The sequence below is a fragment of the Scyliorhinus canicula genome, chromosome 3 (assembly GCF_902713615.1).
Source record: "Scyliorhinus canicula chromosome 3, sScyCan1.1, whole genome shotgun sequence".
In the NCBI taxonomy this organism is placed as follows: domain Eukaryota; kingdom Metazoa; phylum Chordata; class Chondrichthyes; order Carcharhiniformes; family Scyliorhinidae; genus Scyliorhinus; species Scyliorhinus canicula.
In genome coordinates this window covers 23,824,327-23,851,893 of record NC_052148.1, presented here as the reverse complement: position 1 = coordinate 23,851,893, position 27,567 = coordinate 23,824,327, and the positions used below count along the sequence as shown (strand labels likewise).

The following is a 27,567-nucleotide window of genomic DNA, read 5'->3' as shown; positions in this document are numbered from 1 at the left end:
TGCAATTTTTCCTCAGCCTCCGATTCTATGCTGCGTGATCAAGTTGTTTTGGGGATAAATGCTAATACCACCGATTTTCCTGCTACAAGATGCGGTAAAATTTGCAACGCCAGTGAACAGGCATCAACTGAGCACACAGAGTTTGTGGCAAAAGAAAAGAGCGTGAAATTGTGAATCGTGGCTGACGCCATTAATGCTGTGTCGCAGCAAAGAAAACTGCGCACAACGGCCGCCGGCCATTTTGAGAGTGATGTCACGAGCCTGATGACGAGCACACACTGTGGCCACGCCCACAGTAAATAGAATTATCCAGCGAAAGGCAAACTATGTTCCAATTGTTGCAAGTTGAACCACTTTCCAGCACTGTGTCATTTCTCAGCAGCTTCTCCAATAACCAAATAAACAAAATCCTACAATGACTTCGGAAGGATCCAAAGTGTTAAGAGTAAAGATAAAAAAACAATATCTTGACAGATAGAGAGGATTGCTCACTGTACCCGCTAACTGATACGTTCATGATTGAACCAGTCACTAGGATTAATTTGCTGGATCGTAATGACACACCAGTGCAACGGCTCTCACAGATAATTAAGGAGTGGACTGTATTATTAGAAATTAATGGCACAGATATACCATTTAAAATTGACACAGGAACACACACAAATATTATCACAGAAAAATATTTAAGACAAGCTTACAGGACACAACTGATGAAGAAATCTACTTGTTGGCTGACTGATTACAATGGTAACAATATAGCCACAAGAGGATCCTGTCATCTCGTTGTTAGAAATGGTGACATTGAAATGCCCATCGACTTTGAGACAGTGGAAGATGAAAAGTCATCGTTAATTGGGATGGATACTTGCGAAAAATTGAAGCTCGTTGAAACGGTTCACTCAACCAGTACTTCGAATGACCGACATGAAGAGTCAATGGGAGACTTAGGTGATGTGGATAACTTTTCCAGAGCTACCACTGATGCTGACACATCAGATACAAAGATAGTCCAAATAGTGGAAATCAAGACTCTTTCTTTACCGAGATACTTCCAGTGTCTGATTGAAAACAAGTATTATCAAAGCCGAAACCGAAAAGGAATTGACAGCCCAGCAGGTGAAGAAATACCTCAAAGAAGGATGGCCCAATGGATGTCGATCTGCCTTTCGAGATACAAGAGATGATATTTCTGTAATAGATGGTTTCCTCCTCAAGGGAGATAGGATTGTGATTCCTGCCAGTCTACGTCAAGGGATTCTGCAAGAGATTTACGAGGGGCATCAAGGCATAGAAAAGTGTAGTAGAATGGCTAGACAGTCGATATATTGGCCGGGAATCAACAGAGAGTTGATCAATATCTACAAGAATGCACAATCTGTCAGATGCGTCAGCCTGTAGAGAGCAGAGAAAGAATCAAAGAAATGTAAATCGCCACCAGTCCATGGATCAAAGGGGGCATGGATTTGTTTTATTTTCAAGGTCGTGACTATCTAGTTTTCATAGACTATTACTCCAACTATCCAGAGGTGATAAATGATTCAACAGCAAGATCTGTTTTAAGGGCAAGAAAATCAATTTTTGCACACATTGGGACATCTTTATACGTTGTCTCTGACCATAGTCTGTGTTTCTCAAGCTGGGAGTGGACACAGTTTGTAGAGCAATACAACTTCAATCACATTACTTCAAGCCCATGTTTGCCACACCTGCAGTATTGTGTTCAGTTTTGGTCATCTGACCTGAGAAAGGATGTACTGGCGCTGGAGGGTGTGCAGAGGAGATTCACTAGGTTAATCCCAGATCTGAGGGGGTTGGATTACGAGGAGAGATTGGGACTGTACTCGTTGGAATTTAGAAGGATGTGGGGGGCTCTTATAGAAACATATAAAATTATGAAGGGAATAAATAGGATAGATGCGGGCAGGTTGTTTCCACTGGCGGGTGAAATCAGAACTAGGGGGCATAGCCTCAAAATAAGGGGAAGTAGATTTAGGACCTAGTTCTTATGTTCTTATGTTATCCTCAGTCAAATAGAAAAGCAGAGAAGGGAATAGGAATAATCAAGAAATTGTTTCACAAAGCAATCAATGATAATCAAGACCTATTGTTGGCGTTGTTGGCGTACAGAACAACATCACTGTCATCTGGATTATCACCTGCTCAGATGCTAATGGGTAGGCGACTTCGCACCACATTACCTGAGATAATCATTCCAGATATGGATCATCAAGAGATACCATATCAGAGCCATAAAAAATAAGCAAAAAGAGGACTATGCTAAACAAACAAAACCTCTCCCTGAATTAAAAGAAGGTGACTTTGTACGTATTCAGAATCCTGATGGAGGATGGCAACACATAGAAAATGTTCTAAGACAAGTCGCACCAAGATCATACTGAGTTCAGACTGAACAAGGTTCTATGTTCAGACGAAACAGAAGAGCTGTGTTGCGCATCAACATCATGACAAGTCTCAACCTCAGAATGTTACTAATCCAGATAAGAAATTCAAGGATATTCCCAATCCTTACTTGACACCAATATAGCAAGAAGAGTTGGAAGAGCAATTGAATACCTTGAAGACACCGTTGAGAAGATCAACCAGAAAAAGAAGACCACCAGATCGATTACATTTGTGAAGACCTTGTAATTAATCATTTCATCAACTAAGCGGTGTAACAGTTATTTGAAAATGAATGTACAAACTGATAGCAAGTTTATGATCAAAACTAGCTAATGTACTCTTCAAAGAAAAATATCATAACCAAAGTTTATAATAATTTTTCTTTTACAAAGAAAGGGGGATGTGGTTTTATCATAAATGTAAGAACTGCAAGTGTTAATGAAATGTTTAGAATAGAATCATAGAATTTACAGTGCAGGTGGAGGCTATTCGGCCCATCGAGTCTGCATCGGCTCTTGGAAAGAGCACCCTACCCAAGGTCAACACCTCCACCCTATCCCCATAACCCCATAACCCATTAACCCCACCCAACACTAAGGGCAATTTTGGACACTAAGGGCAATTTATCATGGCCAATCCACCTAACTGCACATCTTTGGACTGTGGGAGGAAACCGGAGCTCCCGGAGGAAACCCACGCACACACGGCGAGGATGTGCAGACTCCGCACAGACAGTGACCCAAGCCGGAATCGAACCTGGAACCCTGGAGCTGTGAAGCGATTGTGCTATCTACAATGCTACCGTGCTGCCCCTAATAGCCAGTTGAGGGAGCTACAGTTACAAGTATATAAAGCATTGATGCTAAGCCTTGTATGGGAGAGTGTGCAGGAGATAGCTACAGACGGTCAGAAGTAAAGATAGTGTGAGTAAGCAGATCATAGTTTATAGCAAAGACAAAGAACTATACAGCACAGGAACAGGCCCTTCGGCCCCCCAAGCCTGCATTGATCGCGTGTCATATCTAAACCAACGGTCTGTATCCTTCTATACCCCATCAGTTCATGTGCTTATCCAGATAAGTCTTAAAGGTCGCTAACATATCTGCCTCAACCATCTCACTTGGTAGTGTATTCCACGCCACTACCACCCTCTGTGTAAAAAGCTTCTCCCGCACATCTCCACTGAATCTTTCCCCCGTTACCGCAAACTTGTGCCCCTTTGTAATTGTCATTTCCACCCTGGGAAAAAGCCTCCAATTGTTCACTCAATCTATACCCCTAATAATTTTATGAACTTCTATCAGGTCGCCCCTCAGTCTCCGTCTCTCTAGGGAGAATAATCCCAGTTTATCCAATCTCTCCTCATAACTAATAAATGAAAAAAATGAAAATCGCTTATTGTCACAAGTAGTCTTCAAAGGAAGTTACTGTGAAAAGCCCCTAGTCGCCACATTCCAGCGCCTGTTCGGGGAGGCTGGTACGTGAATTGAACCGTGCTGCTGGCCTGCCTTGGTCTGCTTTAAAAGCCAGCTCTTTAGCCCTGTGCTAAATCCCTCCATCACCTCGCATTTGTCCGGGTTAAATTCTATATCCTGTTGTATTCTCTGACAATCTTCATCACTATCCACACCTCCTGCAATCTTAGTATCATCCGCAAACTGTCTAATCAGGCTCGCTATGTTTTCATCTATATATTACAAAGAGCAGAGGTCCCAGTAATATATTACAAAGAGCAGAGGTCCCAGTACTGATCCCTGAGGAACACCACCAGTTACAGACCTTTATTCAAAAAAACACCCTTCCACTGCTACCCTTTGTCTTCTATGGCCAAGCCAGTTCTGGGTCCATCCAGCTAGTTCACCCCTGACCCCATGTGATTTAATCTTGTTCCCCAGTCTGCCATGAGGGACTTTATCAAATGCTTTACTAAAGTTCATGTAGACAACATCCACAGCACTTCCCTCGTCAATCATTTTTGTCACCTCCTCAAAAACCTCAATTGAATTAGTGAGACATGACCTCCCTCATACAAAACCATGCTGTCTGCCGCTAATAAGACCATTCACCTCCAAATGTGCATAGATCCGATCTCTGAGAATGTATCCAACAAGCTCTGATGTCAAGCTCACTGGCCTACAATTACCCGGATTATCCTTGCAACCCTTCTTAAATAACAGGACAACATTGGCTATCCTCCAATCCTCTGGGATCTCACCTGTGGCCAATGAGGACACAAAGATTTCTGTTAGAGGCCCAGCTATTTCATCTCTTGTCTCCCTCAGTAATCTGGGATAGATGCCACCTGGCCCTGGGGATTTGTCTACCTTAATGCTTTTTAACACACCTAACACTTCCTCCCTCGTAATAACGACCTGTTCGAAAGTGTTTACACATTCCTCTGAGACACCACCAATCAACGTGTCCCTCTCCTTTGTGAATACTGATGCAAAATACTCATTAAGGACCTCACCTACTTCCTCTGGTTCTACACATAATTTCCCTCCTTTGACCTTGAGTGGACCAACTCTTTCTCTAGCTAACCTCTGGTTCCTAATATACGTATAAAGTACCTTGGGATTCTCCATAATCCTGACTGCCAAGGACATTTTGTGCCCCTTTTTGCCCTCCTAACTCCCTGCTTGAGCTCTTTTCTACTTTCCTTGTATTCCTCAAGTGCTTCATCTCTTTTTAGTTGCCTGTACCTCACGTATGCATCATTTTTCTTTTTGACAAGATTCTCAATTTCCCTGGTCATCCATGGTTCCTGAATCTTGCCTTTCCTATCCTTCCTTTTTATCGGCACATGCCTGTCCTGCACTCCCATCAACTGCTCCTTAAAAGACTCTCACATGCCAAATGTGGATTTACCCTCAAACAGCCTCTCCCAAACAACAGCCTCCAAATACTGTCTAATCTGGCCTTCCCCCAATTTAGCACCTTAACCCTCGGACAACACTTGTCCTTTTCCATGAGTATCCGAAAGTTTACGGAATTGTGGTCACTGTTCACCACATGTTAACCCACCGCAACTTTGATGACCTGGCCAGGCTCGTTCCTTAGTGCTAGGTCCAATATAGCTCCCTCTGTAGTCGGACTATCCACATATTGTTACAAAAAACCTTCTTGGACGTACTTAACAAATTCTTCACCGTCCAGAACCCTAGCCCTAAGGAATTTCCAGTCAATATGAGGAAAATTAAAGTCTCCCACTACAGCAACCCTATTATTTCTACAGCTATCCAAAATCTGCTTATATCCGTTCTTCAGCTTCCCGTGGGCTGTTGGGAGGCCTGTAGTACACCCCATCATAGTGACTGCCCCCTTCCTGTTTCTGAGTTCTACCCACCGTGCCTCGTTACTTCATTCTTCCATGGTGTCCTCCCTCTGCACAGCTGTAATATGTTCTCGAACCAGTATTGCAACTACCCCGCCTCTTTTACCTTCCCCCGTCTCACCTAAATCACCTATATCCTGCAATATTTAGCTGCCAGTCTTGTGCATTTTTTAACCAAGTCTCCGTTACAGCAACCACATCCAAGTTCCGCGCTTGAATCAAGGCTGTAAGTTTATCTGTCTTACTTGGTATACTCCGTGCATTAAGACAGATACACTCCAGACCTCCAGGCCCAATGAGTATGACCTCCCCCAGCCTGCCCTTCCTCTTAGCCATGCTCATCTACACTTGCTGGATTACAGTGCTGATTCCCAACCCCCTGCCAAATTAGCTTAAACCAACCCAAACCATACTAGCAAACCTCTCAGCCAGGATATTGGTGCCCCTCCAATTCAGGTGTAACCCGTCCTTCTTGTACAGACCCCACCTTCCCTGGAAGACATCCAAGTGATCAAAAAAACTGAAGCCCTCCCTCCTGCACCAGTTCTTTAGCCATGTGCTCAACTGCACTATATCCCTTTTGCTAGCCTCGCTAGCATGTGGCACGGGGAGTAATCCTGAGATTACTACCCTAGAGGTCCAGCTTCTTAATCTTCTACCTAGCTCCTTAAATTGCCATTGCAGGACCTCGCTACTCTTTCTACCTATGTCATTCGTGCCAATGTGGGCAATGAACTTTGTCTGATTTCTCTCCCGTTTTAGGATGCTTTGTACCCGTTCAGAGACATCCAGGACCCTGGCACCAGGGAGGCGAACTACCAACCTGGAGTCCTTTTCGCGGCCACAGAAGTGCCTATCTGTGCCCCTGACTATTGAATCCTCTACCAGTCTTGCTTTTCTAAGCTTTGTACCCCCCATCTGTGCAGTTGGGTTAATTGTAGTGCCTTCACTTTGGCCATTGCTGCTGATGTCCCCTGATGGACCTTCCCCCTCATCACTATCCAAAACGGCATACTTGTTAGATAGGGGGACAGCAATAGGAGACCCCTGCACTGTCTGCCTACCCTGTCTGGCGGTCAGCTATCTACCTTCTTGGGTATGACCACATCTCTGAATCTATGACCTATCATAATATCAGCTAATTGTGTACTCCTCAGTGCTTCAACCTGCTGCTCTAACCGATCCATGCGGTCGGTGAGGATACACTTTCCGCAGATGTAGTCCTCAGGGACACTTGAAGTGTCCATGATGCCCCACATCGTGCAGGAGCAGCACACAACCCGGCCAATTGACATCTCTCTCCCTCTTTTGGTTGTTAGATTAAAAAAACTAAATACTAAGGCCCTCAAATAAAAATTTACTGTACTGCTTTCACAAATAGGCCCCCAAAGATTTTAGCGTGTCTTCTGGTTACTACAGGTTATTCAATATTAAATCCAGCTTGCTACACTCAAGTAAGTGTGAGAAGAAGAAAAAAAATTAAAATCTCATACCTTATAAAATGTAACTCAGAACCTACTCCAGTGAGCCTAGGAATGAAAGGGTTAAGGAAACGAGTCACCCGATTTATTGTGAACCAATCAGGAGCCACTCTCTCTTTTGCAAGTCTGACGTCTGCAGAAGGTTCACTTGCCGCTCGGTTTAAGCACCCTCCGGACATTGCTCCCGCGATTCCCGGCTGCTCCTGGTGTTCCTGTAAAGGTAAGTTCCCAAGCGACACTAGGCCCGAAATCCACACCACACTCAATTTAAACACTTACCAGTCGCTAGGCTCTGCCCTCTGGACATTGCTCCCATGATTCCTGGCTGCTGCTGGAATTCCTGTAAAAGTAAGTCGACACTTAAAAGGTGACGTATATTGGCTTATAACTGCCAGCCCTTCACAAAGCCTGTTTGTCCCTCCAAAATTACACCAGATAGACAATACTCCAACTGGAGCACCAGAACCCTAGCCAGCCGCGTTTAAAAGAGCGATGGGTCAGTATGAACCACATTCAGTCGCATCCTTGTCCCTCTTAAGGAGCAAGCAAATAGAGGCCTGAGTAAGGGTCAGAGGCAATTAACCACTGGTAAGGGAGTCATTAAACATATCTAACAACAAAGATGCGAGCTGTTCCGGGAACCTCTTATAAAATTCCATCGGAAAACCATCTGGGCCAGGGGCCTTGCCAGCCTACAACAGCCCAATATCATTCTAAATCACGTTGGGGCATAATGGGGATATTAACTCACAGCTCTTCTCCGCTTTGACATTTGGGGCGGGCAGATTGTCCAGAAAATCAGACATGACCAACTTATCCGAGGGGGGCTCTGTCTTATCCAGGTCACTGCAATAAGACTTGAAAGCCACATTGACCTGAAGAGGGGCAGGAATGAGGTTGCCACCCGGATTAAGTATCTGGGGGATCTCACGGGTTGCTGCTTGACGTTTGAGTGGGTGAGCCAGAAGAAGACTGGCTTTCGCCCCGTATTCGTAAAAAGTACCCCTCAATCGCTGAAACTGACGTACAGCCTTGTTAATGGACATTAGTTCAAACTGTGTCTGCAACATTTTGCTGATTGCGAATAGCTCTGGAGTAGGATCGAGTGAGGAGTGGTGATCCACCTCTAAAACGGAATCCATCAGTCTCTGCTGCTCCAACTTCATCCTCAGCACGTATGCGCCAAAAGAGATAATTTTCCCACCTCAGAACGGCCTTAAGAGCCTCCCACAACGTGGAGCGGGAGATTGAGTCGGACTGATTTAATTTGACGTAGTCGTCAATGGAGGTTGCCAAACGCTCGCAAAATTTTTTAGCGGCCAGAAAAGTAGTCTCCAGGGTGGGCGTTGGGTGGGGCCGGACTCCAGCAATAGATTCACAAAGTGTGGGGCGTGGTCAGAAATGACAATTGCTGAGTACACAGCCACCACTACAGAAGGGAGGAGAGCCCTATCTAAAATGAAAAAAATCAATGCGGGAATAAGCATTCTGGACATGTTAAAAAAAAGGAAAAATCCCTGTCATCAGGTGCAAAAACACCAGTCATCTACTCCACCCATCTGAGCCATAAAATAAGACAAAGCCCTGGCCATCCCTAATGGGACCAAAGATTTAGGTTTAGAACCATCCAATTTAGAGTCTAACACACAGTTCAGGTTGCCGCCTAAAATAAGCTAGTGTGAGTCAAGGTTGGGGAGGGAAGCTAACAGAGAGTTAATGAAATTTGTATCATCCCAGTTAGGAGCATTGAACGTTGACCGGAACTACTGGGGTGTTCGACAGGGAGCCACAAACAATAATATATCGACCATTGGGGTCAACTATAATCTGAGGAGAACTGGACTCTTTTATTAATTAAAATCGCCATACCCCAGACTCTGCCATTGAAACCAGGATGAAAACCTTGTCCAATCCAGCACTGGTCTGATCCTTGATACATAAAGGGTTTCCTGCAAAAAAGACAATATCAGAGTTTAGGCTCCTAAGATGAGCGAATGCTCTCGACTTTTTTAAGGGCTCTTCAAACCCCTAACGTTCCGGGTAACCAGACGGATTGAAGATCTTCCACCACCCTTCAAACCGGAGCCAGCCATTCCCAAAGAGAGGTCACAAACACGGGACATAAGTAAGATAAAGCAAAACGATTCACCCAAGAAGGCTTCCGAGCCAAGTCAAATGACCAGCAGACACCATCAGCAAGCTAACAGTAAAACCCACGCCACCCCAACCCTAAAAACACCAATCATAGTTACGTTTAACCAGACCCAAAAGCAAATGGAACGGTGGCAAACAATAACTTACCCCAAAGTTACAATTAACAAATCAAAACTAAATACTTGCTCATTTTATAAACTACTGTTATGAGCTGCAGCAAACTCTCTAATACCTCTCCCATTAACTAACACCCCTTGTTAGCTGGGAGCCTCCCAACTGGAGTAAAAACATATTTGTCGCACAACACTACGCTAGCGACTAAACGTCCTGCCAGATGGCAATAATGAAAAGTGAAAGACAACAATAGATTAATGTACTAAATACATAGCATAACTCTCTCAGATATCACTAAAGACCCCAAGAGTACAATGGGCAGCACGGTATCACTGTGGTTAACACAGTTGCTTCACAGCGCCAGGGTCCCGGTTCGATTCCCACTTGGGTCACTGCCTGTGCGGAGTCCGCACGTTCTCCCCGTGTCTGCGTGGGTTTCCTCCGGGTGCTCCGATTTCCTCCCACAAGTCCCGAAAGACCTTAGGCGGGATTCTCTCGAATCAGCGCGATGGCCTGACGCCGGCGTAAAAAAACGGCGCAAACCACTCTGGCGTCAGGCCGACCGGAAGTTGCTGAATTCTCTGCACATCTGGGGGCCAGGCCAGCGGCGGAGGGGTTGCCGCCGCGCCAGTCAGCACCGCAGGGACTGCGCGAGTTAGCGCATGCACAGAACCGCTGACCCCCCCCCCCCCCCCCCCCCCAGGACCGCACCAGCCAACTTACCTGCCAGGTCCCACCGTGTGGGACCATTTCCAATCCACGCCGGCGGAAGTGGCCAGAAACCGAAGGCCACTCGGCCCATCGGGGCCCGGAGAATTGCTGGGGGGGGGGGGGGCGCTGCTAACAGCCCCCAACCGGCGTGGCGTGATCCCCACCCCCGCTTGAAAACTGGCGCTGGAGAATACGGCAGCCAGCGTTGGAGTGGTGGGGCAGGATTCACGCCGCTCCTCGGGGATTCTCCTACCCGACGGGGGTCGGAGAAATTGTTCATGCTGTTCGGTAATTTGGACATACCCGAACAGACGCCGGAGTGTGGCGACTCGGGGATTTTTGTAGTAACTTCATTGCAGTGTTAATATAAGCCTACTTGTGACAATGATAAAGATTATTAAACATCCAAACAATGAACATGAAAAGAAACAAAATACAAAGTGTCCATACACGGAGCCATAAACAGATTAAACAACGCACAACTTGCGCTTTTGAACAAAGGAGTCCGCATCTCCTGCTAAGTCAAAAACATGGTCCTTTTCTTAGACCATTACTCAAAGAGCTGGATAGATCATCCTGAACGTAACTCCACTTTTGTACAGGATAGTTTTCACTCCATTAAAAGCAGCTCTTTTCTTGGCTAAATCTGCAACTCACGTCCTGGTACAGCCAAATAGAATGGCTTCCCACTTGAGATCCCAATGCTCCCTTGCCCATTGAAGAACCCATTCTTTTTCCTTGAAACTAGGGTTGAAGTGAGCGATGGGCCTAGTCTAATTCTGGGGGGGATGTATATACACCCTCACCCGCCATCTTGTGGAACAGATCTGAGAAATATTCAGTAGGGGTGCAGCCCTCGATCCCTTCCCATAACCCCACAATACAAATGTTCTGTCTACTGGGCCTGTTCTCCAGATCATTCAGCTTAGCAGTTAAGGTTTTATTAACTTCGACCACTGAAGCAAAGTTGGACTCCAGGGAGGTGATCCTGTCACTATGACCCGACAATGCAACCTCTATGCTCTTAATTGTGGCTCCCATGACCTTCAATGGTCTTGCTAGTGTTTTCAAGAACTAAACAAATGGTGAACAAGGCTTCTTTAATGGATCTTTTAAGATCTACCGACAGGTTTTGCCTGTGTTTATCGAGCTCAATCGCCAAAGTTTTTGGTGAGAGCTTCTGCCGTTAGCGGAGTGATTGGAAAAAATGCTGACTCCGCCATCTTACCTCCAGGAGATCTCTGAGAGGCTTCAGAGTCTGTCAACGAGTTTCGGGCCAATTCTTTTCTGGTTCTGCCTCCGTTGGACATCTCCAAGATGAGTGAACTCTGCACTCCCAAATTCAAAAGTTTCTGAGACGTCAAGGACCCGTGTCACCAATAAGAAAGAGTAAAAATGTCAGTTTTCCAGTGGGAGCCACCTCGTGCATGTCTTCCCCAAGCATCACGCCATTGGAAGTCGCAATTGATACTCTTGAACCATTCTTCATTTTCAAACTGAACCCCTGAGACCTGGGAATTATTTCCACCAAGGATGAATCTTTTACTTCACACCTCTGTGGAGGAACTCTCTTCTGTTCCTGGTCCTCGCACTCACAAGTGTTCAGTTATTATCCGAATTGCAAACCTGTCTAATTCCATGTGAGGATTATCTGCGGCACTTCACAGCTAAGGTAACAGGACAGAGCTGGCAAGAACATGACACAGCTTTTGATTTGGAAGTGCCCTAGAGATCTTGGCAGTGGTTGGCCTCTTCGTCCAAGGCAATAAATAAAGAGTTTGTTTAGCTGTGTATGCAACAAAACTTGTCCTTGAATAAGAAGTGGATGGATGGAAGAGCATTGTAAATCCTTAAGAACAGTGTGAAACACCAGCACTGCCTGAATTGGGTCTCATACAGAGCTGGTGCAGATACGAAGGGCCAAATGGCCTCCTTCTGTGCTGAAACAATTCTGCGATTTTAGCAACCTTCTTTTGCCACTTAACCGGCAGCCTCATTCTGTGCTACAGTCTCTCATATCCATCTGGCAATTCTATGAACTTCAATGGCCTTTTTTCCTGTGCGGAAAAGATAATAGGCACGATTCAGTGAACAAAAGTTTAAGGCCAATTGTTGGGGTGTTTGGTGGGACGTTTCTCGCCAGCTGCAGCACCGAGAATCACTGCATTCTCCTCCTTTGCCAAGTATGGAAGTGTGGTACGCAACCTCTATGCCAACTCTGCTGGCTAACTACCATGTAACAATGGCTCTCTTGTTGTGTGGTTTTGGCATGTTGAGAATTGCTTTTTGTCCTTGTCAGGTTCAATGCCATGCGATGAGAGCTTGTCACCTAGGAATGTGACCTCAGTTACTCCAAATTGGCACTTTTGCTTGTTGAGCTTCAGCCCATTTCTCCTGATGCTCGCTAGAACTATAAGCAGCCTCGTATTGTGCTCTTCTATGGTTGAGCCCCAAATGATGATATCATCCACGTACACACTACACCTTCGATGCCTTCGATTATGTGCTCCATGGCGTGGTGAAAAATTTCTGATGCCGAAACTGTGCCAAACGGCATTCTCAGAAAGCAGTACTGCCCAAATGGCAGATTAAAAGTGCAGTATTTTTCACTTTGTTCCTCCAACTGCAATTGCTAGAAACCTTGAGATGCGTCAAGCTTTGTAAAGAATTCTGTGCCAGCCATCTCAGCTGTGATTTCCTCACTCTTTGGTACTCGGTAATGTTCTCTTTTGATATTCTCGTTCTGGTCTTTAGGATCCATGCACATGCAAATAAAGCCATTCTTTGTCTTTGAGTAAACCATGGGGTTTACTCAATCGGTAGGTTCTTCTATCTTTCTGGTTACTTTTCATTTTGTCATTCTGTCCGGCGGCATGTAGTGGTTAGCACTAGGACTGCGGCGCTGCGGACCCGGGTTCGAATCCTGGCTCTGGGTCACTGTCCATGTGGAGTTTGCACATTCTCCCCATGTCTGCCTGAGTTTCACCCCCACAGCCCAAAGATATGCAGGTTAGGGCTTAATTGGAAAAAAAAATTATTGGGTACTCTAAATTTATAAAAATAAAACGCATTCTGTCATTCTGAGCTTCTTTTTTGAGGTGATCCCGAAGGGGTGCAGGTACTCTTATTGGTGCACATCCTCTTTGAGTTATCTTGTAGGTGCATTGTAGTGCACCAAACCCTGTGAACACATCACTGAATTTGCTGATAATGTTCTCCGAATCGTTGGAGTGTTGATCCAATCCATTGTGGATGCTGTATACCAACTGCACTCGACCTACTTCTTCACAGGACTGACCACCTAATGATGAATCCAAACCCTTGGATACAATATAGAATGGGACAGAATAAACTGTGTTCTTCACCATCACACTCAGGTCACATGAACTATAATATTTAATGCATAAACCGTTACAATCTCTCAGAGATATTTTGTGAGTTCTTCTAATCGGCTAAATTTTAGAATTTTTAAAACAGTCATGCTGATTAAATTGGCTTTGGCACCAGTGTCTAACTTCAATTGGGCCACTGTACCATTCACTTCAAGTGGTAGCAGCCATTTGTCCTCATACATTTCTTTTAAATGGAGCATCAGCTAGCATTTTTTAAGTGTTGGGGAATTTTTTGGTTTCTCCCAAAAACTTTCTTCTCTGTTATTACTCCAACATACAATGATGTTTCATCACAGTCTTCCACTGTGCTGACTGATCTGGGATTGAGCTTAGAGTGACAATTCTGAGCAGAACAAAGCTTGACAAATGCTGGGCACTACTTTAATTTGTGCCTTAGACCACATATTTTACACAGAAGTACTTTGCCCTGATCTTTAACCCTGTTTGTTGGTGTGCAAGGAGCTGCAGGAACCTTCCCGCATTTTTTTGGAAGTTTCCCAACTATTTGGAAAAAAGGCAGCAACTGGAGTGCTTTCCTCCAAAAAGACGGGGCCATTACTGAGAAACATTTTAGAATGCTGTGCTGCTATCTCGTAAACCTGACAAATCTTAACTGTTTGTTCCAAAGACAGCTCCGATTCCCTCAGCAACCGTTCCCTCAGCTTAATTTCATTCACACCAAACACAATCTGGTCCCGAATCATCGAAGTTTCCACCGCAGAAAAATGAAAGGTTTTAGCTTTTAACTTTACGATGAAACGATCTATGGACTCTTCTGTCTTTTGTAAACGTGATCGAAACACATAGCGTTTATAAATATCATTCTTTCTGGGGCTGCAGTGTGCATCAAATCTTCAAATTACTTTGTTAAAATTTTTGCTAGCTTCATCGTTTGCAAATTAAACTACATTAAACACAGCAATTGTTGTCAGGAGCATTGCAACCTTGCGCAAATCTGATTGATCTTCTAAATTTACTGCAGTAAGAAACAGGTTAAATTGTTGTTTAAACACACACAGTTGCTGTCCACATTACCGTGAAATCTGAGACTCTTTGGTATCTTCAACGACTCCACGGTGTTCATTCCTGCAGTCTGAAACATTTTCAAATCTCTATGGACCTCGTGGAAAACTTGTTTTTTCTCAGTGTTTAATACCATCCAGCCCTGGTGCAGTGTAATGTCCTTGTCGGATGGCCTGATTTATAATACAAGAACACTTGAGCTATAAACAATTTATTAACATTAACTGTGGATCAAAAATATACAAAACAACAGATGAATAACAGGATGAATATGCGCAAGCAACCTCTCGCTTCCAGCTCTCCAGGCAGAGGTCACCTGTCTCGAACATTCGTTTATATACTAATGAGACTCCTAGTGGTCAGTTGGTGAATTACAACACAACGTTGTACATTATATCACCGCATAGACTTCACTGAGATGATTTTGAATGTTTTACAAGGGTAAAGGAGCTACATAAATGTACTTTGGTGTGTGACTTGCCACAATCAGACTTTGAAATATTTGGGGTTGAATTGTTCAGCCCTTTCCGCCAACGGAATCTTCTGATCTCACCAATGGCAATCATACAATTTACAGTGCAGAAGGAGGCCATTCGGCCCATCGAGTCTGCACCGGCTCTTGGAAAGAGCACCCTACCCAAGGTCAACCCCTCCACCCTATCCCCATAACCCAGTAACCCCACCCAAAACTAACGGCAATTTTGGACACTAAGGGCAATTTATCATGTCTAATCCACCTAACCTGCACATCTTTGGACTGTGGAAGGAAACCAGAGCACCCGGAGGAAACCCACGCACACACGGGGAGAACGTGCAGACTCCGCACCGACAGTGACCCAAGCCGGGAATCGAACCTGGGACCCTGGAGCTATGAAGCAATTCTGCTATCCACAATGCAAACGTGCTGCCGGGTCGGAGAATCACTGGGGGTTGGTGTGAATCCCGCCCCCGCCGTCCTCCAAATTCACCCCCCCCCCAAAAATATTGGCCTGGCGTGAGTCGCACCACCCGCCCTGGAGAATGATGGGGACCAGTGTGATTGAATGGGCCCCAGGGCTCCACGAATTCTCAGGTCGGCGATGGGCCGAAGTCCCGCCCGTTCGTTGCCAGTCCTGCCAGCGTAAGTTAGAGTAGGTCCATTACCGGCAGGACCTAGCGGCGCGGGCAGGCTCCGGGGTTCTTGGAGGGGGCACCGAAGGATCTGGCCCCGGAAGGTGCCCCCACGGTGGCCTGGCCTGCGATCGGGGCCCACCGATCCGCGGGCGGGACTGTGCCATGGGGGCACTCTATCCTTCCGCACCGGAGTCTGTGGTCCACCGTCATTCCCGGTGCGGAAGCGAATCCCTCTGCGCATGTGCGGGGATGACGCCAGCACACGCTGGCGCTCCTGCGCATGCGGCGACTCACGCCAGCCGTCGGACGCTCTTCGGCGCCGGTTGGCGTGGCACTAAGCCCCCTCCCTGCCGGCCGGCGGGGCGCAAACCACTCGGACCTAGCCCCTGAAGGTGCGGAGGATTCTGCACCTTTGGGGCGGCCCAACGTTGGAGTGCTTCACGCCACTCCGTCCCGCTGGGACCCCCTGCCCCGCCAGGTAGGGGTGAATCCCGCCCCGGTTTCGCGCATGGAATTGGGACTGGCGCCAGTTGCCCTATTCTCCGGGCACCAAAAAGCGGTGTACTCTCCAAGAACGTTGCGCCACGTATCCCCTACCTGCAGCTATTGCTGGAGACCCACCCCACCTTTCTCCGCCTCCGAATGGTCGAACTCTCGACGGCATGGATCTCAACATGGTCCTGCTGGTCGGGATACTAGCATGGTGGCTGCGGACTCAGTCCGTGGCTGCCATGGTCGTGGGCGGGTTGATCGGAGGCCGGGGGGGAGGGGCTCATACGGCACAGGGCTAATTTTGAGTGAGCGGTCCGGATCGGGATTATGGCCAATCGGGGGCACTATTTGGAAGGTTCAGCTCCGCGGTCTGAGTTCGCCATGGAGCACGGTGCGACCACTGGAGGCTGCCGCCTTGTGCATGTGCAGCCTCTGACCCGGAAGTGCGGGGGCCCATATCTGCAGCAAAAGCTGCGAGCTTCCCGATGGGTCACTGCTAGCCTCCCGCAGGGCTATGAATATGTGGCCCTTTCACATCAGTTTTTCTGGCGTCAAAGGTCACAGTTTATACGACAGCGTGGGATCATAGTCCCAAAAATGGAGAATCCAGCCCCCTGTGTTTTGATTGCCAATTGCTGATCTGGGGCGAGGTTCTCCACGAACTGGCAGGGCGGGCCATTCCGGCGCCGAGTAGTGGCGTAAACCACTCCAGCGCCAGCCTAGCCCCTGAAGGTGCGGAGGATTCAGCAGCCAACAGGGGTGGGATTCACGCCGCCCCCCCGGCGATTCTCCGACCCGGCAGGGGGGTCGGAGAATCCCGCCCCTGATGTTCCATTATTTAGTCCCATATACTCCAATCAGTATCATGAAGCAGCATGTGCTCGAGCCAATCAGAGAGCATGTTATTATAAAAATGGTAACATGCAGAGTAGCTAATGATCTCATAATAAAAGCAGAGGTAGCAGTGATCACAAAATAATTGAATTTCGCATTCAGTTTGAGGGAGAGGAGGATGGGTCTAAGACTAGTGTTTTGAACTTAAAGGCAATTGTGAGGGTTTGAAGAACGTAAGGGCATAAGAACAGGAGGCGGCCATTCAGCATGTTGAGCCTCCTCAGCCATTCAAATAGATCATGTCTGATCATCAACTGGTTTCTGTCTTGAACATGTTCAATTATAAATCACTGGGGTAGAGCAATCCAAAGACTCGCCACCCTGTGTGTGAAACAATTCCTCCTCAGCTCAGTACTAAATGGCCTGCCCATTATTCTGAGACCGCGTCCCCTGGTTCTAGACTCATGAGTCAGGGAAAACATCCTTCCTGCATCGACCCTGTCATGTCTTGTAAGACTTTTTAACGTTTCAATGAGATCACTTCTCATTATTCAAACCTCTGGGAATATAGGAGCAGTTTCCTCAATCTCTCCTCAAAAGACATCTTGCCATCCCTGGAACAGGCCTTTTAACCCTCATGGCACATGGTAGCACAGTGGTTAGCACTGTTGTTTCACAGCACCAGGGTCCCAGGTTTGATTCCGGCTTGGGTCATGGTCTGTGCGGAGTCTGTACGTTCTCCCCGTGTCTGCGTGGGTTTCCTTCGGGTGCTCTGGTTTCCTCCCACAAGTCCCAAAAGACGTGCTTGTTAGGTGTGCCTGCCTCCAGCAGTGCAGCATTCCCTCAGTACTACACTAGATTTTTGTGCCTGGAACTCTTGAGTTCAAGCAGGATTACTGCCAACTAAGCCATGGTAGAACACTTTCACAGCGTCATAAATAGTGAAAACATTATCTAAGTGTTCAGTCATCATTTCTGTGTCCTTTTCTTTTCCAAATAGAATGATACACACAGAATGAGCCATTCAGCCCATCACGCCTATGACAGCCCTTGAAAGAGATATCCAATTTGTCAAACGGCCGTAGCTGTCCTTTCTCCAACCTAGGGGCAGCACAGAAGCACAGTGGATAGCACTGTTGCTTCACAGCTTCAGGATCACAGGTTCGATTTCCAGCTTGGGTCACTGTCTGTGCGGAGTCTGCATGTTCTCCCCGTGTCTGCGTGGGTTTCCTTCGGGCGCTCCGGTTTCCTCCCCACAAGTCCCGAAAGATGCGCTGTTAGGTCAATTGGACATTCTGAATTCTCCCTCCATGTAACCGAATAGGCACCGCAATGTGGCGACTAGGGGCTTTTCACAGTACCTTCATTGCAGTGTTAATGTAAGCCGACTTGTGACACTAATAAAGATTATATTATTATTATTTACAACATGTATCTCCTTCCTGAGATAGACAGATCTTGATAAAGTGAACTGGAAATTAGGTTAGGGAATAAGTCAGTCGAGATGCAGTGCCAGACACTTAACGGAGATATTTTGCAACTCTCAACAAAGATACATTCCAGTGCGAAAGAAAGACGCGAGAGGCAGGACATTCCATCCAAGGCCAACGAAAAAAGTTAAAGATCGTATCAAATTGAAAGAAAAAGCATATAATTATGCAGTAATTAATGGCAGGTTATTAGATTGGACAGAGAAAAAAAGCAAAGAATGACTTTTAAAAATGAGGAAGAAATTAGATTATAAGAAAAAGCTAGCAAGAATGTTTTTAGCAACAGATTATATGGCTATTTACAAAGGAAATAAGTAAGTAGAATGAACATAGGTCCTCTACTGAGTGTGGCTGGGGAATTAATAATGGAAAGGTTGGATGAATTGAGCAGATATTTTGAGTCTGGCTTCACTGGAGAGGATACAAATAACATGCCAGTAAATGCACTCAGTCTTTTTCCCAGGGTTGGAGAATCGAGAACTAGAGGGCATACGTTGAAGTTAAGAGGGAAAAGCATTAATGGGAACCTGAGGAGCAACTTTTTTACACATGGAATGAGATGCTGGAGGAAGTGATTGAGGTAGGGACATTGACAACATTTAAAAGGCATTTGGACAGATACATGGATATGAAGGGTTTAGAGGGGTATGGGCCAAATGCAGACAAATGCGGTTAGCTTAAATGGGCCTTTTGGTAGACATGGACCAGTTTGGGCCGAAGGGGCTGTCTCCGTGCCATAGATTCTATGAATTGTGTTTCAAGAGGTGAAAGGAGAAACCTAAAACAATTACAATCGCCAAGGAGCGCTGAGAAAATTATTCGAGCTAAAAGGTGACCAGTCCCAAAATCCTGATGAATTTCATCCTGGGGTCTTAAAAAAAAATTGGCTGCTGTGATAATAAATGCATTGATTTTAATTTTCCCCAAATTCTTTAGATTCTTCAACGGTCTCGTCAGATTGTTAAATCCCAAATGTTACTCTTCTGTTCAAGATATGAAGGAGGCCGAAAACAGGAGACTACAGGCCAGTTAGTTTAACATCTGTCATGGAGAAAACACTGGCATCTATTAATGAGGTTGTTATAGTGGGGCTCTCAGAACATCTCAGTGCAATCAGGCAGGGCCAACGTGGTTTAGTGAAAGGGAAATCATGTTTGATTAATTTGTGTGTTCTCTGAGAAAATAACCAGCAACATGGATAAAGGGGAACCTGTAGATGTGGTGTACCTGGATTTCCAGAATCATTTGACAAGGTGCCATATCAAAGATTACCACAGAAAATAACAGATTATGGTTTAGGGGGAACATATTAACATAGGTAGAGGTTTCATTAGCTCACAGGTAACAGAGAGTAGGCATAAATGGGTCATTTTTGGATTGGCGAGATTTGACACAGGGATCAGTGCTGGGGCCTCAACTATTTCCAATTTATATCAAAGACTTAGATGATGGGATTGAAAATATGACAGCTAAGTTTGCTGATGTCACAAAGATGGGTAGGAAAGTAAGATTTGAAGGGGACATAAGGAATGTGCAGAGGGATATAGATAGGTTAAGTGAGTGGGTAAAAACTTGGCAGGTGGAGTATAATGTTGGGAAAATGTGAACTTGTCCACTTTGGCAGGAAGAATAAAAAACAGCAAATTATTTAACAGGGGAGAGATTGCAGAACCCTGGGATACAGCAAGCGATTCGGAAGGCGAATGAAATGTTGTTGTTTATTGCAGGGGGAATGCGATGTAAAGTAAGGATGTTTTGTCACAGTTGTTTGGGTGCTGGTGAGACCACATCTGGAATACCGGCTACAATTTCATTCTCCTTATTTAAGAAAAGACATGATTGCACGAGAAGGAGTTCAGAGAAGAGACACTTGACTGCTTCCTGGAATGATGGCAACATCCTATGAGGAAAGGTTGGAGAGGTTGGGCCTATATCCATTGGGGTTAGGAGGCATTGAAATGGGAACTGGCAGGGTGGGATGATGAAAAGATGATTAACCTTGTGGGAGAGTTGAGGGTGTGATTTTTCTCTTCTCTAGCTGAACCTTTCTACTTGCCTTAGCACCCACACCTGGTACCTTACGGTTTGCACCACTGGTAACATGTGATGTTCTTTGCTTTCTGAATAAGGATGGCTTCAAAGTGTAGTGTCTCACAAAGAACATCAGGCTAAGTTTTGAACAAAACTAATTTATTTAGACTACAACTAAATAGACTTGACTTGTTTGCTAGGATATAAAAGGTAACAGATTGGCTAAAACTATGATCTAACTACTGATAATACAACTATTCTCTATCTCGCCGAACAACCTTCTCCCTGAATCAAGAGTATCACGTGATCCACATGTATGTGCTTGATCGCCATCTAGTGGGTGGATGCAGTTACAGTCAATTATTAACCCTTCATTATTCTTACAGTTTACATATTGTCACAGAGGGGACGTAGTTTTAAAACTAAGGAATTTTCTATTTAAGACAGAAATGAGGAGTAATTGGTTTCACCCAGAGGGTCATGAGTTTGTAGAGCTCTTTTCCCCAGAGACTGGTGGAGGCGGGGTGATTTAATATCTTCAGTACTGAATTAGGTAGATTTTTGATTGATAAGGGAGTCAAAGGGTTAGACGGTAGGAAGGAAAGTGGAGTTGAGGCCACAATCAGATCAGCCAAATCAACTTGCTGGCAGAGCAGGTTGGAGGGGCTGAATGGTCTACTTCTGCTCCTAATTCGTATGTTCATAAATTGGTATGTTGCCCTAAGAAAGCTCCAGACTTGTCCTCTGGCCTAATCATTTAGCATTGGAATAATGAATGAAGAGACACTTCGCTCTTCCTTTGTCTTGTCCATAGGCATCTAAAGTCCAGATCAGGGCTTCCTGATTCATTTCATCTTCTCGCCTACAGCAGTTAACAATAAAAAAATGAAATTAAACATTCATTTATCTTAATGTTGATTTGTGGAATCGTGCTGTGCACAACATGGCGGCCATTCCGGGGATGTTTCTAAGAGAGTCTGTCAGATGCTGCGTTAGTTCATCTGTCAAAGTAAATGTCTCTATTCACTAGGGACCTTGGTTTCTCTAAAAATGTACCAATCCTGAATCTGTGGAACGTGCCGTGATTGTAAGCCATTGTCGCCTCAATTAGAACAAGGTCTATAGGAAGGTTCAATGTTTGTCCAATTGGTTTCACAGGATCTGACATTGGCATTACACGGGCCAACCGCTGCCTGGACGCAGCCAAAGCCTGCAACGTGGACGAGTCGTGCCAGAAGTTACGGACGGAGTACGTCTCCTCCTGCATCAAGCGTTCCAGCAAGGCTGAGACCTGCAACCACCCCAAGTGCCACAAAGCCCTCCGCAAGTTCTTTGACCGTGTGCCCGTCGAGTTCACGCACGAGCTGCTCTTCTGCCCCTGCGAGGACACGGCGTGCGCGGAGCGCAGAAGGCAAACCATCGTGCCGTCGTGTTCCTATTACGTTAAGGAGAAGCAGAACTGCTTGACACTGCTGGAGTCATGCAAAATGAATGTTGTTTGCAGGTAAAGAGATGACAGCGAGCTGACTGGCTGCCTCAGTCAGTTGACACACACACACACACACACACACACACACTTTGGGGACTAACCCAAAACAACGAGTTGGCCGCCTGTTTGCATCCATTTGGCATCAATAGAAATAAAAAGGTGTTTCAGGTGGCTATTTTGCAGCATTGCTTCCCTCCCCCCACCCCTCCTCCTACCCCTCCCACTTCGTTCGATGATCTTTCGCCCAGGGGATCAGTGTTTTGAATGGTTAGAAGGGTTGAAGATCTTCTGTCTCTGCCAGCTGGTTAGGTTTATCATAGAATTTACAGTGCAGAAGGAGGCCATTCAGCCCATCGAGTCTGCACCGGCCCTTTTGAAAGAGCACCCTATCCAAGCCCACATCTCCACCCTATCCCCATAACCCAGTAAGCCCACCCAACACAAAGGGCAATTTTGAACACTAAGGGCTAATTTAGCATGGCCAATTCACCTAACCTGCACATCTTTGGACTGTGGGAGGAAACCGGAGCACCCGGAGGAAACCCACGCATACACGAGGAGGACGTGCAGACTCCGCACAGACAGTGAACCAATCCTGGGAATCGAACCTGGGACCCTGGAGCTGTGAAGCAATTGTGCTAACCACCATGCTACCGTGCTGCCCACATTAAACAAAGTTAGTGACAACGTCAACGCTGCCCCCAGGGGAAGCATGAATCTGTCCCTGATTTGGCATTAAATTGACATCCTCCTTGAAACAGCCACGGAATGGTGTGGGAAATAACAAAATGTCACGCTAATGCAGTAAAGAGTGTTCTGTCAAAGCTGGAGCTGAAGCATGTTGTAGCGAAATACTGAGTTCCAACCTGCGTACAGTCTGTGCTAACCCTGACCCTCAGTGCTTAGCACCGATTGTAGGTGCCAGCGTTGGCAACTCTCACTTTGGTAAACAAGTAGATTTAAACCCCCCCCCCCCCCCCCCGCCACCTCCCCCCCGCCAAATCAGAAGACAGAACTAGCAATGGAAGCTTCCCTAACCCAGGTAAAGAGGGTGAGAGGATCCTGTGCCATCCCGAATTCACCTTAAACAGAGCTCTGAGCAAGACTCCTCACACCCTCAAACCTATTAATCATCTTCCGATTTGAACGCTGTATTTGGAGAGAGGGTCCGCTTGTTGCTCAATAGAAGTGACAATTTAAACTGATGATTCCCAAATGTTTTTGCCAAGGAGTTGGACAGACATTTGGTGAGAAAATAATTTGAGGGGCATTAAGGTACTGAATTTCGGGGCTGGAATAAACAGTCCCCACTGGCAGGTCTGAAGGTTGAGGCCTATTCAATGCAGCAGACGGGGTAACATCAGGCCCACTTAAGGGCTTCAACCCACCATCACCGGGATTAAACTGGCAGCGGGAGAGCTTCACATCAAGCAGCCAGTATGGCGGTTTTTCTGAGCGAGTTGGTGCTGGGCAAAGAGGAGGACCCTCCTGCCACTTGGGCACATCAGAGGGCCCCCATAGGTTGTCACCCTACTTCCCCCAGGTTCCCCTCTCCACGACCTTTCAAACTTTGGCCCCAGTACCTCTCGCCAACCTCCCTGCCCGGCTCCCACGCAAAGTTCCGATCCATCACTGAATGCCCCTTCAGGCCCGGGGAGAGGAAAGGTACTGACAGAGCAGGCTTGAGGGGCTGAATGGCCTACTCCTCCACTTTGTTGGTATGTTTGAGAGTGGCAATGTCAGAGCGGTCAGCTTCTAATTAATGGAACTTACTGACTCTGAGAGGTGGAAATCCCATCTCCAGTTGGCTGTCAAGTGGTTGCGAAGCAGCCGTTCTTCTCCTGAGTGGGCTCTGTACCCACCCTGGGCTTTTCAACCAGGGGGTGCGGGCAGAGGGGGTGCAGGGCCATGGTGTCTTGTCTATTGGCTGGGAGGTTTGCTAGAGTCACTTGGGAGGATTTAAACTAGTATGGCAGGGGGTTGGGAATCAGAACGCTGGGTTAGAAGGTGTAATAACTGAAGGGGAAATAGACAACAAAAATAAGAGAACATCACCCTGTCTGCTCAAACGCAGTACTCTGAAGTGTATTTGTTTCAACGCCAGAAGTATAGGGGCTGGTTTAGCACAGTGGGCTAAACAGCTGGCTTGTAAAGCGGAACAAGGCCAGCAGCACGGGCTCATTTCCCGTACCCGCCTCCCCGAACAGGCGCTGGAATGTGTCGACGAGGGACTATTCACAGTAACTTTATTTGAAACCTACTTGTGACAATAAGCGATTTTCATTTCATTTAATTTCATAACAGGTAAGGCAGATGAACTTAGAGCACCGATTAGTACTTGGAACAATGATGTTGTGGCTATCACAGAAGCATGAATAAAGAAAGGGCAGGATTGGCAGCTGAACATTGGAGGATGTAGATGCTTCAAGTGAGATAGAGGGGGGTGTAAAAGGGGTGGGGGGTGTAAAAGGGGTGGGGAGTAGCATTACTGGTTAAAGAGAATATTATAGCTGTACTGTGGGTGGACACCTCGGAGGGCTCATACAATGAGCCTGAGGAACACAATCACAATGTTAGGTGTTTATTACAGGCCCCCCAACTGCCCGTGAGATATATAGGAGCAGATAGGTAGAGAGATTTTGGATAGGTGCAAAATTAACAGGGTTGTTGTGATAGGGGATTTTAACTTCCCCTGTAAGGACTGGGACTCACTTAGTGCTGGGGATTTGGATGGGGCAGAGTTTGTAAGGTGCATCCAGAAAGTCTTCTTAATGCAATATGTAGATCGTCCAACGAGTGAAGGGGCAGTACTGGACCTAGTATTGGGGAATGAGCTTGGACAGGTGGTTGAGGTTTCAGTAGGGGAACATTTTGGGAGTAGCGACCACAATTCCATACTTTTGGATAGGGATGAAGGTAAAAGGTGCTTAACTGGGGAAAGGCAAGTTACAATAACATTAGACAGGATTTGAAGAATTTGGATTGGGTGCGGCTGTTGGATCAACATCGGACATGTGGGAGTCTTTCAAGCGACAGTTGATTAGGATTCAGGAAAGTCATGTTCCTGAGAGAACAAAAATAAGTATGGGAAGTTATGGATAACTTGGATAACGAGGGATATTGTGAACCTTGTCAAAAAGAAATAGGAGGCTTTTGCATGGTCTAAAAGGGTGGGGACATCCCTTGAGGATTATAAAGAAAGTAGGAAGGTACTGAAGCGGGATATTAGGAGGGCTAAAAGGGGTCATGAAAAGTCCTTGGCAAGTAGGATTAAGGTGAATCCCAAAGCTTTTTATTCGTATGTAAAAAGCAAGAGGGTGGCCAGGGAAAGAATTGTACCACTTAAGGACAACGGAGGGAATCTATATGTTGAGCCGGAGGAAATGGGCGAGGTACTAAATGGGAACTTGGCATCACTGTTCACCAAGATGTGGAGATGCCGGTGTTGGACTGGGGTGGGCACAGTAAGGTGTCTTACAACACCAGGTTTATTTGGAATCACTGGCTTTCGGAGCCCAGCTCCTTCATCAGGTGAGTGAAGAGCTAATTTACAGAACACAGCATATAAAGACAAAACCAATGATGCAAGATGACACTTTGAATGCGAGTCTTTGCAGGTAATTAAGTATTTACAGGTCCAGACTGGAGAGGGGGTAAAGCCAGTGATTCCAAATAAACCTGGTGTTGTAAGGCCGCAATTAGAATATTGCGCACAATTCTGGTTGCCACGCTACCAGAAGGATGTGGAGGCTTTGGAGAGGGTGCAGAGGAGGTTTACCAGGATGTTGCCTGGTCTGGAGAGTGTTAGCTATGCGAAGAGACAGAGTAGACTTGGACTATTTTCATTGGATAACAGAGGTTGAGAGGCGACCGAAGAGGTCTACAAGATTATGAGGGGCATGGATAGCGTGGATGAGCAGTCACTCGTTCCCAGGGTGGAGGGGTCAGTCACCAGGGTGTATAGGTTTAAGGTCCATAGGGCAAAGTTTAGAGGAGATGTGCGAGGCAGGTTTTTACGCAGAGGGTGGTGAGTGCCTGGAACACGTTGCCAGGGGAGGTTATGGAAGCAGATACACTAACAGCTTTCAAAAGGCATCTCGACAAATACATGGATAGGTTGGGTATGGAGGGATACGGCACAAGGAAGTGCTGAGGGTTTTGGCCAAGGGTGGTATCATGACCAGTACAGGCTTGCAGGGCCGAAAGGCCTGTTCCTGTGCTGTATTGTTCTTTGTACTTCAGCTCCTGCATTCTGTTGTTAACTCTGGACTAACCAGGTGAAGCAAGGTGAATTATTTTAGCCTTCTTTGCCTTTCTTCATCTCCAGAAGACAATGATTTTGTGCAGAGGTTTTCCACAGGGACCAAGAATCACATTACTACCTTGTACTGCAAGTAACTTTCCCTGAAGACCTCAAACAGATGAATTGCTCATTTCTTTCATATCCCCTTTCAACAAACCTAGGCACGGCCTTAACTGATTTTGACTGTTTTTGATTTGTCCCACCTTCCTTTCCACTTCTCTTCATCTTATCAGTCTCATGGTGAAGCTTTGTTCCTTTACTTTCTAAGTCTAACAGTAAAGAATAGGAAAAAGTAAGGGAGAAACGGTTGGAACAAACGTGTGCACCAACAACGATTGCCTAATCCTGCAAATTCCCTGGATATCCTGGCAGCACGGTAGCATAGTGGTTAGTACAATTGCTTCACAGCTCCAGGGTCCCAGGTTCAATTCCCGGCTTGGGTCACTGTCTGTGCGGAGTCTGCACGTTCTCCCTGTATGTGCGTGGGTTTCCTCCGAGTGCTCCGGTTTCCAAAGATGTGCAGGTTAGGTGGATTGGCCAGGCTAAATTGCCCCTAGTGTCTAAAATTGCCCTTGGTGTTGGGTGGGGTTACTGGGTTATGGGGATAAGGTGGAGGTGTGGACTTGGGTAGGGTGCTCTTTCCAAGAGCCGGTGCAGACTCGATGGGCTGAATGGCCTCCTTCTGCATTGTAAATTCTATGATACTTCAACTTCCTGACTGGATAGTGAGCAGGAGCAGGAATATTGGCTCATTTCCCCCCTCTGCCCTTCTCTCTAACCCAAGATGTTCAGGCATACTTGCTGCAGTCCCTCCTGCAGCCCCAGCTGTGAATCATCTGGGGCTGGTTTAGCACGGTGGGCTAAACAGCTGGCTTGTAATGCTGAACAAAGCAGCAACGCGGGTTCAATTCCCGTACCGGCCTCCCCAAACAGGCGCCGGAATGTGGCGACTAGGGGCTTTTCACAGTAACTTCATTGAAGCCTACTTGTGACAATAAGCGATTATTTTTTATCTCCTCCTCCAGCTGACATCCTCGATTATTCGAGGGGAGCCGAACCACAGCTTACGCCATGATTTTTACCATGCGGCAGGGTGAGGAGACAGGCCCCAAGTCTAGGGAACGGGGATCGTACCCCGTGCTTTTGGTATTATTCTGAATCAAAATCACATTAGCCATCTAGCCAACTGAGCTAATACTGGCC

General features: G+C 46.3%; 1 protein-coding gene across 2 annotated transcripts in view; it reads left to right on the top strand.

Annotated features, from left to right (window-relative positions):
* Window positions 1–27,567, top strand: part of gfra4a (GDNF family receptor alpha 4a) — a 232,649-nt gene that overhangs the window by 148,168 nt on the left and 56,914 nt on the right. The window contains exon 4 of one of the 2 annotated variants that reach the window (XM_038793212.1): window positions 21,722–22,076. In XM_038793212.1, coding sequence (XP_038649140.1) covers window positions 21,722–22,076 — 355 coding nt within the window. The remainder of the gene's footprint in view (window positions 1–21,721; window positions 22,077–27,567) is intronic. The other variant, XM_038793213.1, reaches the window with a different exon arrangement.